Source organism: Lynx rufus, unplaced genomic scaffold (assembly GCF_022079265.1).
Source record: "Lynx rufus isolate CCGP_SWC_20201006 ecotype Redwood Valley unplaced genomic scaffold, mLynRuf1.p SCAF_31, whole genome shotgun sequence".
Lineage (NCBI taxonomy): Eukaryota > Metazoa > Chordata > Mammalia > Carnivora > Felidae > Lynx > Lynx rufus.
Genome location: NW_025814847.1, coordinates 2284735 through 2299591, shown reverse-complemented (window position 1 = coordinate 2299591; position 14857 = coordinate 2284735). Strand labels below are relative to the sequence as shown.

General features: G+C 41.5%; 1 protein-coding gene across 1 annotated transcript; it reads right to left on the bottom strand.

The window, feature by feature from the left end:
- Window positions 1–13248: 13248 nt before the first annotated feature.
- LOC124521912 (olfactory receptor 10T2-like) lies at window positions 13249–14193 on the bottom strand. The gene has a single exon (XM_047093103.1). It carries the CDS (start codon window positions 14191–14193, stop codon window positions 13249–13251), a length of 945 nt encoding a protein of 314 aa, XP_046949059.1.
- Window positions 14194–14857: the final 664 nt, after the last annotated feature.

Genomic DNA, 14857 nt, shown 5'->3' with positions numbered 1-14857 from the left:
GGAAGGTACATCATTCAGAGACAATCCAAGAGAGGCGGAGATAGTGTCAAGAGAGACCTCTGAAAACAAGTAGAATCACAAGAAATTGGCCACGATAGAGCAGGTGTTAAGATCCGTGCTCTAAATTCATGATTCCCCCTCCATGCGGTTTAATTTTAAGACAAAAAGGTGCCTAAAATCAGCCACGTGGACAACCAGGTGAGTGTCCAGAGTCATCCTAACAGCATAGGCAAACCATTCTTGACATTTCTCAGACCCAGCTCTCCCTCCGTCTTCTCTTGCAGGTTGCGGCTGTTATGCACATTCGTAACTCCGCGCTCTGTTTATCCCACAGACCTTGCCATCGGCTTCCTGTCCCCACCCTCTCCCATACCGTCAGTTGCAACGTGAATCATCTGAACACACTACACGGAGAGGTGAATTTGTCTATGACTCTCAGCACCTTCCCCTTAGCATTCTTCTTACACTCCGACGTTTAGCTCCCACCTCCCCACGACCTGCACCTGCATTCTCCCCGCCCCCGTTGGCCACACTCTCTGGTGTGGTCATTGCCTCCACCTTCTTGTACTCTGATTACTCAGACTCTTGCTTCCAAGCCTTCATTCTGTTCTCCAATCTGGAACAAGTTTTCCAGGATGGAATATACCTCTGCATCCTCCAATGCCCACCTCAGAGTCCTTCCTCCTGCAGAGAGAACTTCCTCGGGACTCTTGTCCATTTCCATCACTTCTCTTAATGCCTACAGATACCCCATTGAACCCATCCTTCCCATCCCACCCCACATCTCTCCAGTCCGTCTTGCCCCTGATGCCCAGTACAACTTCTGAAATATAAATGGTATCATGTTGCTCCCCTCCTCAAAATTTTACTCATGGCTTTATACTCCAACCCCTTGTTTTGGAAACCAAAATGTTTTTGTGATCATCTATGGCTCTGTATGTGATGCCTCACTATCGTACAGACGTGTTGCGTCCTCTCTGCCTCTATTCCTTGCTGATATTAACTTGTTATCCATTTTTTTAATTTAGAAATGTTTTACCATTACTCCGAAGCCCCAGCCAAATCACGAACTTTCTTGATCTCTCCCCATAAAGGAAATGTTTCTGTCTCAGAATTCATATAAGACATTAATTGCCAGTCTGATTTGTTGTTTACTTACTTTTGAAATATTGTATTGCATTTTTCTCATCTCTCTTTTCCATTGGATTTTGTACCCTTGAGGAGATGATGTAAATTGTATGTATTTTCGCCTGAATTCTCCTCAGTATCTAGAACTGTATTAGGTACCTAACGGCTTCTCAATAATTCCTAGTCATACAAATTAAAAAGTTCACTTGACATGTTGTTACTTACCTCATGATGTCAGAAAGCCTTCCTTCCTAGAACTTGCAGAGTAAGAATCCTCACCATTCTTTCATCCTGGGCATGAGGATTGTACAAGACCAATAATGCCTAAGGATTTCTGTGCTACAGGAGCTAAGTTTTATCTTTCAAGCCAAAAAGAGAAATCTCAGTTTACAATAGGAATATAGTACTGAAGAGAGCATCATTAGAATTCTATGTATTCCCAATCCCTTGGACATTTATTACTCTCTAGAGCATACTGGAATGTAAATAAATGGGAGGGGAATTATAAGGTAGACTTGTGTTTATCCCACTTAAAGAAGCATATCATTCAAAATTATTATCTTAGCTAATACTAATGATAAAGATTAATGACAGTGTACCCTACCTTACCCAAGAACTCCCAAATCAAGAATTTCAGGTGCTATACAACAAGTGTTAAGCAATGTGATTATGACCAGATGCTGTGTGTTAGGGACACACATATGAATGAGATCCAGTCCAAGACCTCATGGTTCAGGATGAGACGTTTGCAGAAGAAGAGATTATTATAAAATGATGTAGTGATTGAAATGACAGATACGCCCCTGTGACTGAAAGCACCGAGGGGACAAATCTTTTGTACATCCTTGGAAAAGAATATTTTTTGTGCTTATTTCTGGGTTTCTTTATATCTGTAACAGAAATGTTGAACTACAGAATTCTTGGAGAAGTATCATCAGTTTCTATCATTTTCGTCCAGATGTACAAATAGTTCGAGGAAGGACAGTTTTCCGACCTGCCCCTGAAGTTTCCTGTTTCCATAGTAACCCTTCCCCCCCTCCCCCGCATCAGACCTTCTCTTCCTCTACGGTATTCCCCTGGTTCTTTGTTCGACGCCTGACACAAGGGTTCTTATTGATTAGAAGGTTTATTTATTACTAATATACTCTTATCTAATTGCAGGATCCCCGATTCTCAGGGCTACTAATGAATTTCCATGGGTATGATCTCTTATAAGCACATGTAAAGTTGAGTAATGTAGGAATAAAGTGTGTTTGGAACTTAAACAGCTGTGGACTTTAATCCTGACTCTGGCATATTCTAGTGGCAAGATCTTAAATTCTCTAAGTCTCATTTTCTCCCATGTATGGTGAGAAAAGCAATTCCTGCCTCCCAGGGCTGCAGTGAACATTCATTGAAATTATGTGTATGAAAGGGTCTAATTTAGTAGATAGGAATGCTCAACAAATACTTCCCTTTCATTACTTTATGGTTGTTTGATGGGGGTTGGGACCAGAAATATTTTCATCAGTGAGATCGTGAGCATTTAACTCATGGCAAGTTGGCGACATTGCCTTTTCTATACTTTTCAAGGGAGGGACGATTAAAGAGGGATTATCATTCCCCTGAGGCTCCCCAAGCCTGACTGAAGGTAATCTGGTTTTCTACGCAGTCCTGCCCTGTGCTGGAGGAAGCCAGGGCTAGACCTTGAAGGACGATGCCAGTCCTTCGGTGTCTGGGTGCTCTGTAGCCAGAGTCATCCATGCGGGTTATTTACGCCTAGTAGAAAGCAAAGGAGGTTTCCTAAATTTTCTATTTTGTTGGGGGGCAGTATGAGACCAGCTTAGAAGATAAATTGTGGTTAATCTTTGTCACATATGAATATAAACTCAGGAATTTCTCCTTATGGATGTTTTATAATTATCAATAATGCACATCTTATATGCGTTTTTAGATAACTGTATCTAGGTATTAAACTCAACTACTTATTGAGCTCCTAAAGACTGGAATACATTGTTCCATAATTCTCAAGTTTTATGATGTCATGATTTCTATTATGTCCTAAGCACTGCAGATGTAAACATGAATGTGGGGCGCACCTGGGTGGCTCAGTCAGTTAAGCGTCCGACTTCGGCTCAGGTCATGATCTCACGGTTCACGAGTTTGAGCCCAGCGCCGGGCTCTGTGCTGACAGCTCAGAGCCTGGAGCCTGTTTCTGACTCTGTATCTCCATCTCTCTCTGCCCCTCTCCTGCTCACTCTCTCTCAAAAATAAATAAACATTAAAAAAAATTTTTTTTTAATGTAAACATGAGTGAAGTCATTGTTCCTTTCTCTGGGGAGAGAGAATCACACAGCAGGCATATTACAAGACAGATCATCATAAACATTATGAAAGACGTACAAGCAAAATGTCCTGAAAATACTGAGGAAAAAACAAACAATTTCTGGAAGGCTTTGAAGAACAAACTGTATTTGAATATCACCTGTAAGCATTTTGATAAAAATATGGGCATTACTGGAATTACTCATGTAAACACTGTGATTGAGCTGAATGTTTCCCTTAATGTTGACTGGCCCTTTAGAATTTTTGAACAAACGTGTGCCGTTCTGTTGTATAAACAGACGCAGACTTCCTGTTTCCAAAGGAAATGCATATGTGTATACAGGTCTGTGAAGCGAGAGACACTGCCTTTCTTCTGTTTCTGTACCATAAATTTCACCATGGGGTCACAAATGAACCCCACCCAAAGTCTACTTCAGTTAGTTCCTTGGCGGACCGTCATCCCAATCATTAGTCAACAGTATTCCTTCTCACATTTCCAGGCAGAAAAAAATAGAACATAATTTGGGTAATAGTTTATCAACTGAAATTCAGAGCCATCTTTTAGCGATATAATACGAACTAACATTTGCATGTTCTCCATCTTCTAGAGTGCCAATAGTGTTTTATATGTAATATAAATATACGCAGTCCTATTTGGTATTCATAAGGAACCCATGAGTAGATATTATTTTTAACATCTCCATTATAAATGATAAGCAAAGAGTTTGAGGAATCCTCTCAAGTTCACACAGCCAGTAGAACTAACACTAGGCTAGAGATCTCCTGATTGGCGTAGGGGTATTGCACATGTGTGCGTGTGTGTGTGTGTGTGTGTGTGCACCCGCACATGGGCTGGTGAGAACAGCAGAGCAGTATTCTGTCACCCTCCTTCCATATGAAAGTACTTAAAGACAGGATTTCTGTTACCCTTTTGCTGTGGGCTCCAGTCCTGACCCCACCACATATTAGCTTTGAGACTTTGATGTGTTTGAATCAATTTACTCATCTTTGTATGGGGTTCACTCTGACAATCAGCCAACTTACCTTTCAAGGTTTCTCCAAACTGAGCGAGAAAATACCGTTGCAGTGGCTAAGTATTATGCAGATATTTATTCTGTAATTATCATTTAGAATCAAAATGGGGCAGATGGTTTTGAGACTGTGACTTTGATAACTGCCTGGCCCACTCCACCGGCATCAGAAAAGATTTAATAGGGTAAAGGTGGTTTCCCTTCACGGGAGAGGGAAAGATATGCTGCATTAACCCTGTCTCTTACCCAGGAGCATCTGCAGGAAGTCAGAGTCATAAATGTCATAGTCCCTGGGGATCTTGAAGCCCCCTACCAGCCGTCTCATCTGAGAGATGAAGGAATCGAGCTTCAGAGAATGCTGCGAAGTCCCCAAGACCAGAAGGCACCTGAGTGGCTGTGTTAGCAGCAGAAGAGAGGTCTTCTGCCTTTCAGAATGTGATTCTCACAGTGTTACGAAGCCTCCTCAACATGCTTATTATGTAGGTACTAACTTGCTCTTTGTGTATCTGTGTGTATAGGAGTTAGTTCCGTGTTCTGTTCCTGACCCACCTGGTCTCCAGGAGCTTGTGCTGTAGTCCGTGTTTCTGACTGGGTCTGACTTTGTATTCCTGGGGGTTTCTGTGTCTTCATCTCTGTCAACCATCATTGTTTGCAGGGCACTTACTAAGTTCTAGAACCTGTACCTAGACCCCACTTTATACAACCATTTCTGAAAAAGGTGGTTACTGAAGACTTTGTATACATAAACACACACACACACACACACACACACACACACACACGTGCGCACATGTGCGCGTACGCCATGGATTGTTATTCAGCCTTAAAAAATGGAAATCCTGCCACTTGCAACAACATGGGCCTGGAGCACATTATGCAACGTGAAGTAAGCCAGTCACAACAGAGAAAAGCCTACTCTCAGGAGGGAGCTGAAGAGTCAAACTCTTAGAAACAGCAGAATGGAGATTCCCAGGGCCTGGGGGAGGAGAAGTGGGGAGTGGTTGTTCAATAGGTATGGATTTCAGCCATACAAGAGGAGTGTGTTCTAGAGATCTCCTGTACAGCGTCGTGCGTGTACTTAACACTACGGTATTCTGTGCTTAACATTTATGAAGAGGGTAGATCTCCTGTTAAGTGTTCCTGCTGTAAAGAACAGAGATTGTGTGATTAAAATATTGTTGAGTGCCCTACTGAATTAAATCAGCACCAAGGCAGTGTCTGTGTAAATCTAAGAAACACCAGTGAGTCAGTCGATTTAGAATATCTATAAAATGTACATGCACAGCTTTACAGAAATTCATTTTAAGGCCTGAATCATCCTGGTTAACATTATTTGGAGTTCACATCCTTCCTTGTGACAGTGTCTGTTTCTATTGGCACTGCACCAGCGTGGGCCCATCGCCCTTCTCTGTGTCTTACCTGAGATGTAAAACCATGGGTCCCACTTACTCTCACTTCCTGTCCATTGTCCGGTTTCTCAGCGTGATGGGTGTTCTGTCCAAGAGGATGTCTGTTATTCGTTGATGGGCTCCCGTCTGCCTTCCCTCTTCCTCAGAGGAAGAGAGGCACAGAGGCTGCCAGCGACAGAACCCAAGCAAAGTGGAGAAAGAGGAAAGGTCAAAATGGGGCCGAGGCTACTGATCTCTACTCAGGGGCAGGGATGGGAAGATGGTCTGGGGACTTAGACCCCGACCAAATGTAACCAGTTTCCTCCCGCCATTTGTGCCACTTGACCAAAGTCCACAGCCCACATCGAACGGTGGCCACTGAAGAGTTGGCACTTTCATTGTATTTATTGGCGGCGGGTTGCTCTTCACTGGGTCTCCTGACGCCAGAGTCGTTGTCATGGCGACGTTGCACTGGGTTCAATTAACGGATGAGTTGATTGTGGAAAATAGAGGCAAGTCACTAAATGCCAAATTGCTCAAAATTGGGGCCAGGCATTAGGGCTTGGGGAACAGGAGGCTCCTGGCCACTCACAGATGCAGCATGCTGCAATTTTAGAAAATTTGGCTAATTTTAAGTTGATTTCTCCATTTTACACATTACTGAAAGGGCAAAGGGGAAATTTATGCAGAGAATCCATGATGATAGGTACATTATAAAACATGTTTGTTTTGCCTAAAATGTGCTTTTGTACTTAAAATTAGGGAAGTCTTTTCCTGTCAGGCTGAGAGGGTGGATTGAGCAATGTTGCTTTTTATAGTGAAGGCCCCGGTAGGAGTGAGCTGAGAGGAGATGCGTTTCACCCCTCCAACCACGTTCCTATTTCCTGCCTCTCTCCTCCATAACCCAGAAACTGATATAGCGCACTGTTGTACGTAGGGGATATTGAAGCGATATGTGCTGAGTGTTGGGTGAATCGATGGTCACAAAAAGTGCCACCCCAATGGCACAACGACTTCTCCGTTTACACAAAAATACCTAGAAGTATTTTCTGATCTCCCAAATCTCTGGTTTCCCCCAGACTTGTGGCCATGCTGGGAATGAGGGTGAGTTCAGCCTCACTTTCCAACCACATGTGGATGGATGTTGGAAACCCCAAACAATGACACGGCACAGAGCAGGACCCACCGAGTATCTGGTAGATGAGGAAATAAGGATACGGAGGACAACAGGGAGGGCAAGAAATAGCTGGGAACAAGAAATAATGCCCAGGAAGAAGTAGGAAGTAAGAAAAGTGGAATTCAGTATTTGAATGCTGAACTTTTTTGGTTATCGATGCCTACTGTTCACTTCCATGACTTTGAAGAAACTACTTTATCAACGTATTATTGACATGTGAAAAGCTGTATATATTTAATGTGGACACCTCAGTGACTTTGGGGATAAGTATCCATCCGTGAAAGCATCACCACCACCAAGGCGGTAGACCTTCAGCTCCCGAATTTCCTCCCGTCACTATTATTATCGTCGTTGTCGTCGTCATCATCATTTTGTGGTAAAAAGAGCTAACATAAGGTCTAGCCTCTTAGCCAGCTTTAAGTATCAATATAGTATTGTGAGTTGTAGCACTGTGTGGCATGGTAGACGTCCAGAACTCATCTTGCATAACTGAACTTTTGTACCCTTTGGGCAACATCTCCACTTTTCCTCCTCCCCCTAGCCCCTGGCTACCATCCGTTTGCTCTCTACTCTCTTCTATGAGTTTGACTACTTTAGACTCCCTTATAAGGAAATTACGGTATTTGTCCTTCCGTGACTGGTTGATTTCACTTACCATAATGTCCTCTAGGCCCATCTGGGTTGTTGCAAATGACAGGATTTCCTTCCTTTTTAAGGCTGAATAATATTCCATTGTACATATATGCTATATTTGCTTTATCCATTCATCCTTCCATGTGGACCTTTAGTTTTCATATCTTGATTCTTATGAATAGTGCTGCAATGAATATGGGAGTGCAGTATCTCTTTGATATCCCCAGTTTGATTCCTTTGGATAAATACTCAGAAGCGGGATTGCTGGACCATATGATTGCTCTGTTTTTAATTTTTTGAGGAACCTCTATTCTGCTTTTTGCAATGGCTATACCAAGTAACATCCTGCCAACAGTGTACCAGAGTTCCTTTTTCTCCACATCCTTGCCAGTACTTATCTTTTGTCTTTTTGGTAAAATTCATTCTTTTAGACATTTAGTTTAGGTGTGAGGTGATATCTCATCATGCTTTTAATTTGCATTTCCCTGATGATTAGTAATGTTGAGCAATTTTTCATACACCTATTGACTTTTTTGTGTATCTTCAAAATGGGAAAAGAATAGTCTCTTCAAAAGATGGTGTTAAGAGGGGCCCCTGGGTGGCTCCGTCGGTTAAGCATCTAACTCTTGACTTTGGCTCAGGTCATGATTTCACGGTTCATGGGTTTGAGCCCCATGTTGGGCTCCACACTGATGGCGCCGAGCCTGCTTGGGATTCTTTCTCTCCTTTCTCTGCCCCCTTCCTCCAAATAAATAAATAAACTTAAAAAAGATGGTGTTGAGGGGCGCCTGGGTGGCTCAGTCGGTTGAGCGTCCGACTTCGGCTCAGGTCACGATCTCGCGGTCTGTGAGTTCGAGCCCCGCGCCGGGCTCTAGGCTGATGGCTCAGAGCCTGGAGCCTGTTTCCGATTCTGTGTCTCCCTCTCTCTCTGCCCCTCCCCTGTTCATGCTCTGTCTCTCTCTGTCTCAAAAATAAATAAACGTTAAAAAAAATGGTGTTGAGAAAAACTGGCTATCTATATATGAAAGAATGAAATTGAACCCATATATAACACCACACACATTGACCAACTCAAAATGGATTCAAAACGTAAACATAAAACCTGAAACTCTAAACTTCTCAAAGAAAACAGGGAGAATATTATCTTGGTATTGATCTTGGCAATAATTTTTTGGGTATGACACCAAAAGCACAAGCAGCAAAAACAAAAATCAGATATATCAAACTAAAAAGCTTCTGCACAGCAAAGAAACAATCCACAGCACCAAAGGGCGATTTACAGACTAGGAGAAAATTTTTGCAAACAATGTATCTGATAAGCGATTAATCAAAATGCATAAAGAACTCACACAACTCAAAAGCAAAACACCAAAAGCCAAATAACTTCATTAAAAAATGGGTCAAGGACCTGAATAGACATTTCTCCAGACAAGATATTTTAATGGCCACTGTTACTACCTTTAGTTTTTCAAATTTTGGCCTCACTTTCATTCATTTGCTTCATTTTAAAGTTCCTGTGGGGAACTATGAGCTGGAGGTGTCGGGAGACTTGAGTTTAGGCTAAAAATGAAGCCACGTCTGAAGAAGCAGAGCTCTGAGACACATCTTGAAGACAGTTTGAGGACGACCTTCTGGAACTCTGCGCCAGCCTGTGCCCGAAAGCATTGCGACACTGGACTTTTCAACTTACCTGAGCCAATAGGTTTATTTTTCATTAATATTAGTTTGAGTTGGATTACTTTTTATTTATAACCCAAAGATCTTAAATTATAAGACCTTGTCACATTCCCGGATGGAGTTGAGATGACTTAAGTATGTGCTATTCAGGCAGGCATAGCTATATTAACATATAAGAAATTAGGGCAAAAATAAAATAACAACACATTAATAAAGTGAACTGGCGAGAGGGAGTCATTAAGGACTCATTTGAAAGGAGGGCACAGAAATGTATACACTGAGGCCACATGTATGTATTAAGTTTGGTTTCAGAATTAAGCACCAAAGTTTACACTGGGTCACTCAAGAGACGATGAAAATAACTAAGCATCATGTTATTCACAAGACATGAAACACATGAGCCCTGTGGTTTCCAACATGGGGGTACTGATCATATTAACAAAGCCATAATTAATTACTGGACATCTAAGCAGAATAGAAGAAGGTCTTTAAAACAATGAGACCATATCACACCTAAAACCTCAGAGTTGGAGCCTAAATGAAAAACGGAACTGTATTTTCTTCATCTCAGCCCACCTGGGTCATGAGTCTAGACTAAGACTGTCCAGACCCTCGCCTGTGCAGTTTACACTCAACTACCTATTCAGGGCCTGGGAGTGAGGGACGACAAAAGGAAACATCCCTGCTCACTTCCTGTCTGTCTTGACCCTGCCATACCTCTCACCCCGCTTCACCCCTTTCGCTCATCCCGTTCACCCTTTCCCACCCACAAGATCATAAATATATTTTTAAATATAAATATATTTTTAAATATTCTAGAAAATGTACCGCTTAACCTTAAACACTTACTTCTAATATGCATGTGGAATTGACTTTGTGTACGATACGTGACACAGATTCTCTTTTTCTGTGGCTATCCACCGATCCTGCACTATTTTTGCAAAGATCATCTTTCATTCCAGATATGAGAGGATGCACTTGAACTTTTGCCATATCACCTTTGCCATCATAGGATGAATATACAGATATGGGCTTATTTCTGAGTGATCTTTTCTCTTCCATTGTTCAAGGCATGTGTTTTTGCACCAGCGTTAGACTATCTTTATCACTGCAACATTATTATATAGGTTTGTTCATTGGAAATGTAAGTCTTCTAGACCAGTGCTTTTTAACGATTGCTTCGACTTTTTGTTCTTTTGCATTTCTGTATTTCATATTCCTAGGTATAGGGATTTTCTTTTCCGCTGATTCAGAGAAATACAATTATTATTTTTTTGTATGATTGACTTTGTAGCAGGTAACCTTGTAAATAGGTTCATTTATTAATTCTCATTTTCATCTGTATATTCTTATGTAATTTCTATGTTCCTAAGAATATTTTCGATGCACACTTTAATTTCTTCCTTTCAAACTACTATTATTTTATTTGTTTCCCTTACACTAGGAAAGACCTCTAGTACAGTATTGACTAGAAGTAGAGAGAGTGGGCATTGTTGTTTTATTTGTGAAATCAAAGGCACATTTCCTCCTCTTTCATCATTAAAAATGAAATTTGCTATCAATTTTTAAACATTATCAGATTAAGAAAGTCTGTTTTTAGTTTTATATATTTTTATTTATAATTGCATGTTAACTGCTATTGAATTTTTCTGCATCTATCCAATTATATCATAAATATGCAAATCATATTTTAAAATAAATTATATATAGAATTGCCTTGACAAACACAAAAAATTACATATATACAACTTATATCCTGTATCTACTCCTATCTGTTCTATATACCTATCTAATTTAATCAATAAATCTACTATTCTGTTGGTCCTTTTTTGGTATGAATGTAGTCATTTTGAAATGTAAAGTATGTTAAGTCAAGCAACCTTTGGATAAACCCCATTTGTTCATATAATTGGGTTCAATATGGCTGCCTTAATTTAATCTGCAAAGTCCTTCCTAATAGGATTCCGTTTCTGCCTTATTTTTGTCACCTCGGTCTGTCACCTTGGAGGTCTATTTCTGGCACACGGAACACATAAATGTACTCATCTAAGCTATACAATCCTTCTCTGAGTCTGTGCACCGGCCCAAAACACTCGTTGCCACTCTTCACTTCCTTAGTTTTTACTTATTTTTCAGGCCTCAATTTCAATAGTACTTACTCCAAGATTGAGTTAGATCTTATTATTATTTGTATTTTTATTTCTCCAAGATTGAGTTAGATCACACATATGCAGCCACTGCGTCCCAAGTAATTATCGCACCGCGCTGTAATTCTCTTTTTTTTGTCTACAATGTTTTTCACCTCTCTGTCTTGATTACCCTCACTGTGCCTATTGAGTGGCAGATGCCAAATAATTCATTGTTTGATAAATGAATGAAAGTAGAAAACACATTCTGAGTCGAGCGGATATAATGAATCTTTATTCAGTATCTCATTAAATCAATAGTAAAGGTACTACTGAAGATCCGGAAAAAAATCCATTCAGTGATGCGATTATTTATATTTACAGGTAAATTAGAAGGCCTCAACGACCTGCCTGTTACTATCGTTTATTAATTGAATAAACATTTTTGAAAGCCTAGTGTGTGCTCAAGTGAAAGGCTGAGAAATGAAAATTTGTGAAATTATTAAATAAAATTCACTTGTTTTATTGAAACTCGCCTTCAACCAAAACCACAGTAAATTCAGTGGAATATGTATGAGGTACTGAAACAGGTGACTGAAAGTTGGTCACTTCCTATAATAGGACATGAAGGAAAGAAGGGTGCACCTCATTCTTTGCCCACAACACTTTACTGCTTTGCACACAGTAGCAGGTGCATCAACAGAGCTTTCATTTCATTTAAAAATTTTTTTTAAATGTTTCTTCATTTTTGAGAGACAAAGACAGAGACAGAGCGCGAGTGGGGAAGGGGCAGAGAGAGAGAGAGGGGGGGGGGAGACACAGAACCCAAAGCAGGCTCCAGGCTCTGAGCTGTCAGCACAGAGCCCGACGCGGGGCTTGAACTCACGAGTCGTGAGACTGTGACCTGACCTGAGCCGAAGTGGACACTCAACCGACTGAGCCACCCAGGTGCCCCAACAGAGCTTTTGAGTGTTCAACTAAAATTCCCACTGTATCTGACATTTAGTACAATCATAGTTTATGGAAGTAAGAAAGGAAAAGGAAGGAGAGGTGAAAGAGAAGGAAAAATGTGAATACCCATGCCTTCTATCAGACAAGCATGGGATTGCTTTGCATTTTTAATTTATTGAGTTCTTAAAATGCCCCACTGAAGAGGTGCTAGGAGTCTCATGTTACCCAGGGGATAAATGACCATAAGAGAGGTTAAACCTGCCTCAGGGCATTTAGCTGGAAAATTATCCAAATCAAGATTCAAATCCAGGATTTTGTGAGTCCAAAGGCTGTGTTTTCTACTCTACCATTGGTCATTTATCTATAAGTGAATTCATTTCTTTTTACCTATAAATTTTTCTTTGTAAACCCCAAAATATATAGAAAAGCATCCAGAAACTTAAAAGACCTTTGCCACTGGTTCCTTCAGTGTGAGGAGAATATCACAAGGCTGGGCATTCTCAGAAGGATAATGTATCATTTGTCATGAAAGCCAAGAAAACCGACATTTCCAGTGCACAAAAATTGCATGACTTGAGTGCTTAAGAGTTTCCACATTCACATAACTTTCTGGGGACCGATTGGCATAACCTCCACAGTGGATAGAGGCTAACCATGAAGAAGGACTTTCCAATAAAGAATCAAGGTACCTTGAAGTCCTCATTTCTTCCTTTTTTTGTCTTTTGGTTTATCTGTTCCTGTTTTGTTTGACCAAGGAGAGTGACGGATCTGTTTATGAAGTTAAATTTCTGTCCAGGACACTTTCACGAATATAACTTTCCTGATTTACCAACTCATACAGTTTTGGGAAATGAGTACCTGCTGAGAACTTTACTCAGAGACATCTTTACTTCTTTATTTCTCAGTGCGTACACAAGAGGATTGAGCAGTGGAGTGATCACAGTGTAGGTCACTGCCACGAGCCGGTCCTTATCTGAGGAGTACAGGGACGTGGGCCTCAGGTAGATAAAGGAGGCGCAGCCGTAGTGGACGACGACCACCGTGAGGTGGGAGGCGCAGGTGGCAAAGGTCTTCTTCCGGCCCTCAGCCGAGGCCATCTTGAGGATGGTGGAGACGATCAGGACGTAGGAGATGAAGATCAGCACAGAGGGAACCAGCAATACCAGAATACTGAGGAAGAAGATGACCATCTCCTTTCGGTTGGTGTCCGTGCAGCCTAGTTTTATGACCGGGGAAATGTCACAGAAAAAGTGGTTGATCCGATGGGAGGCACAGAAAGGCACGCTAAACACCAAGGCATTGACCACCGCAGAGATGAGGAAGCCACAGAAGCCGGAGGCGAGGACCAGCTGAATGCAGGTGGCTCGGCCGACAACCAGTGCGTAGTTGAGAGGGTTGCAGATGGCAACGTAGCGATCATAGCCCATGACAGCAATTAGAAAACAGTTGGTACAGGCAAAGCCCACAAAGAAGTAGAGCTGAGCAGCACATCCGGAGAAAGAAATAGTCTGGCTTGCGGAAAGCAGGTTGGTCAGCATTTTTGGTACAATGACCAAGGTGTAGCAGGTTTCAGAGCAGGAGAGGACAAAGAGAAAGAAGTACATTGGGGTGTGCAGAGTCCTGTCCAGACGGATGACGATCATGATGGTGGCATTGGCCATCAGAGTGGTCAGGTAAACCAGGAGGAAGACGAAGAAGAGAAGGATCTGCAGATTCCCCTGATTTGAGAAGCCTACGAGGATGAACTCAGTGGTCATGCTCTGGTTCTGTCTCTTCATTGGTCAATGGGAATCTGATCCAGACGTCCTGAAATTGCGAACAAAGAATTCAACAAAAGAGAAATGCCCCCAAAGAGGCGATGCGTTTCTGCACAAAGCTGAAAACACTAGTTTGGAAAAACGAGTAACAAACCCTAATCACACTGATCATGGGGTCGGGGAAAGCAGGAGGTGTGAGGAGAAGTGACCTAAGATGTCCCACTTCAAGGACATCTGACGGTTCACACACAGCGTGTTAAATCAAGAGGTGATGATTGAGAGCTCATCTCACCTAATCCTGTCATTTTATGGAAGAAGAAATCGAGGCTCAAAAAGATTAAGCCATTTACTTAACCCACATGAGAGCAATAGCCTTCGAAAAAATCACTTACCTGAAGAATCATCTTATGAGAATCTGATTCAGAAAAAAACCCAAAAACCAATGAAAACAGTTCTGTCCAGTCCCTCAGATGTTTAGCTCAAATACTGTTTGCTTACATGTGATATTTCTCATTTATTTAGAAGTGTAGAGATTTATTGATGATAAATAATCAACTGCGAAACCTTTGGGATGGGCTTAGAATGATCCCACATACTGGTGTTTTCCTTGCCATGAGTGCATGGGAATTTGGGATTAAGAGCCTAAGTATACAGCTCATACTCTGCACAGAGGGTGATGAAGCCT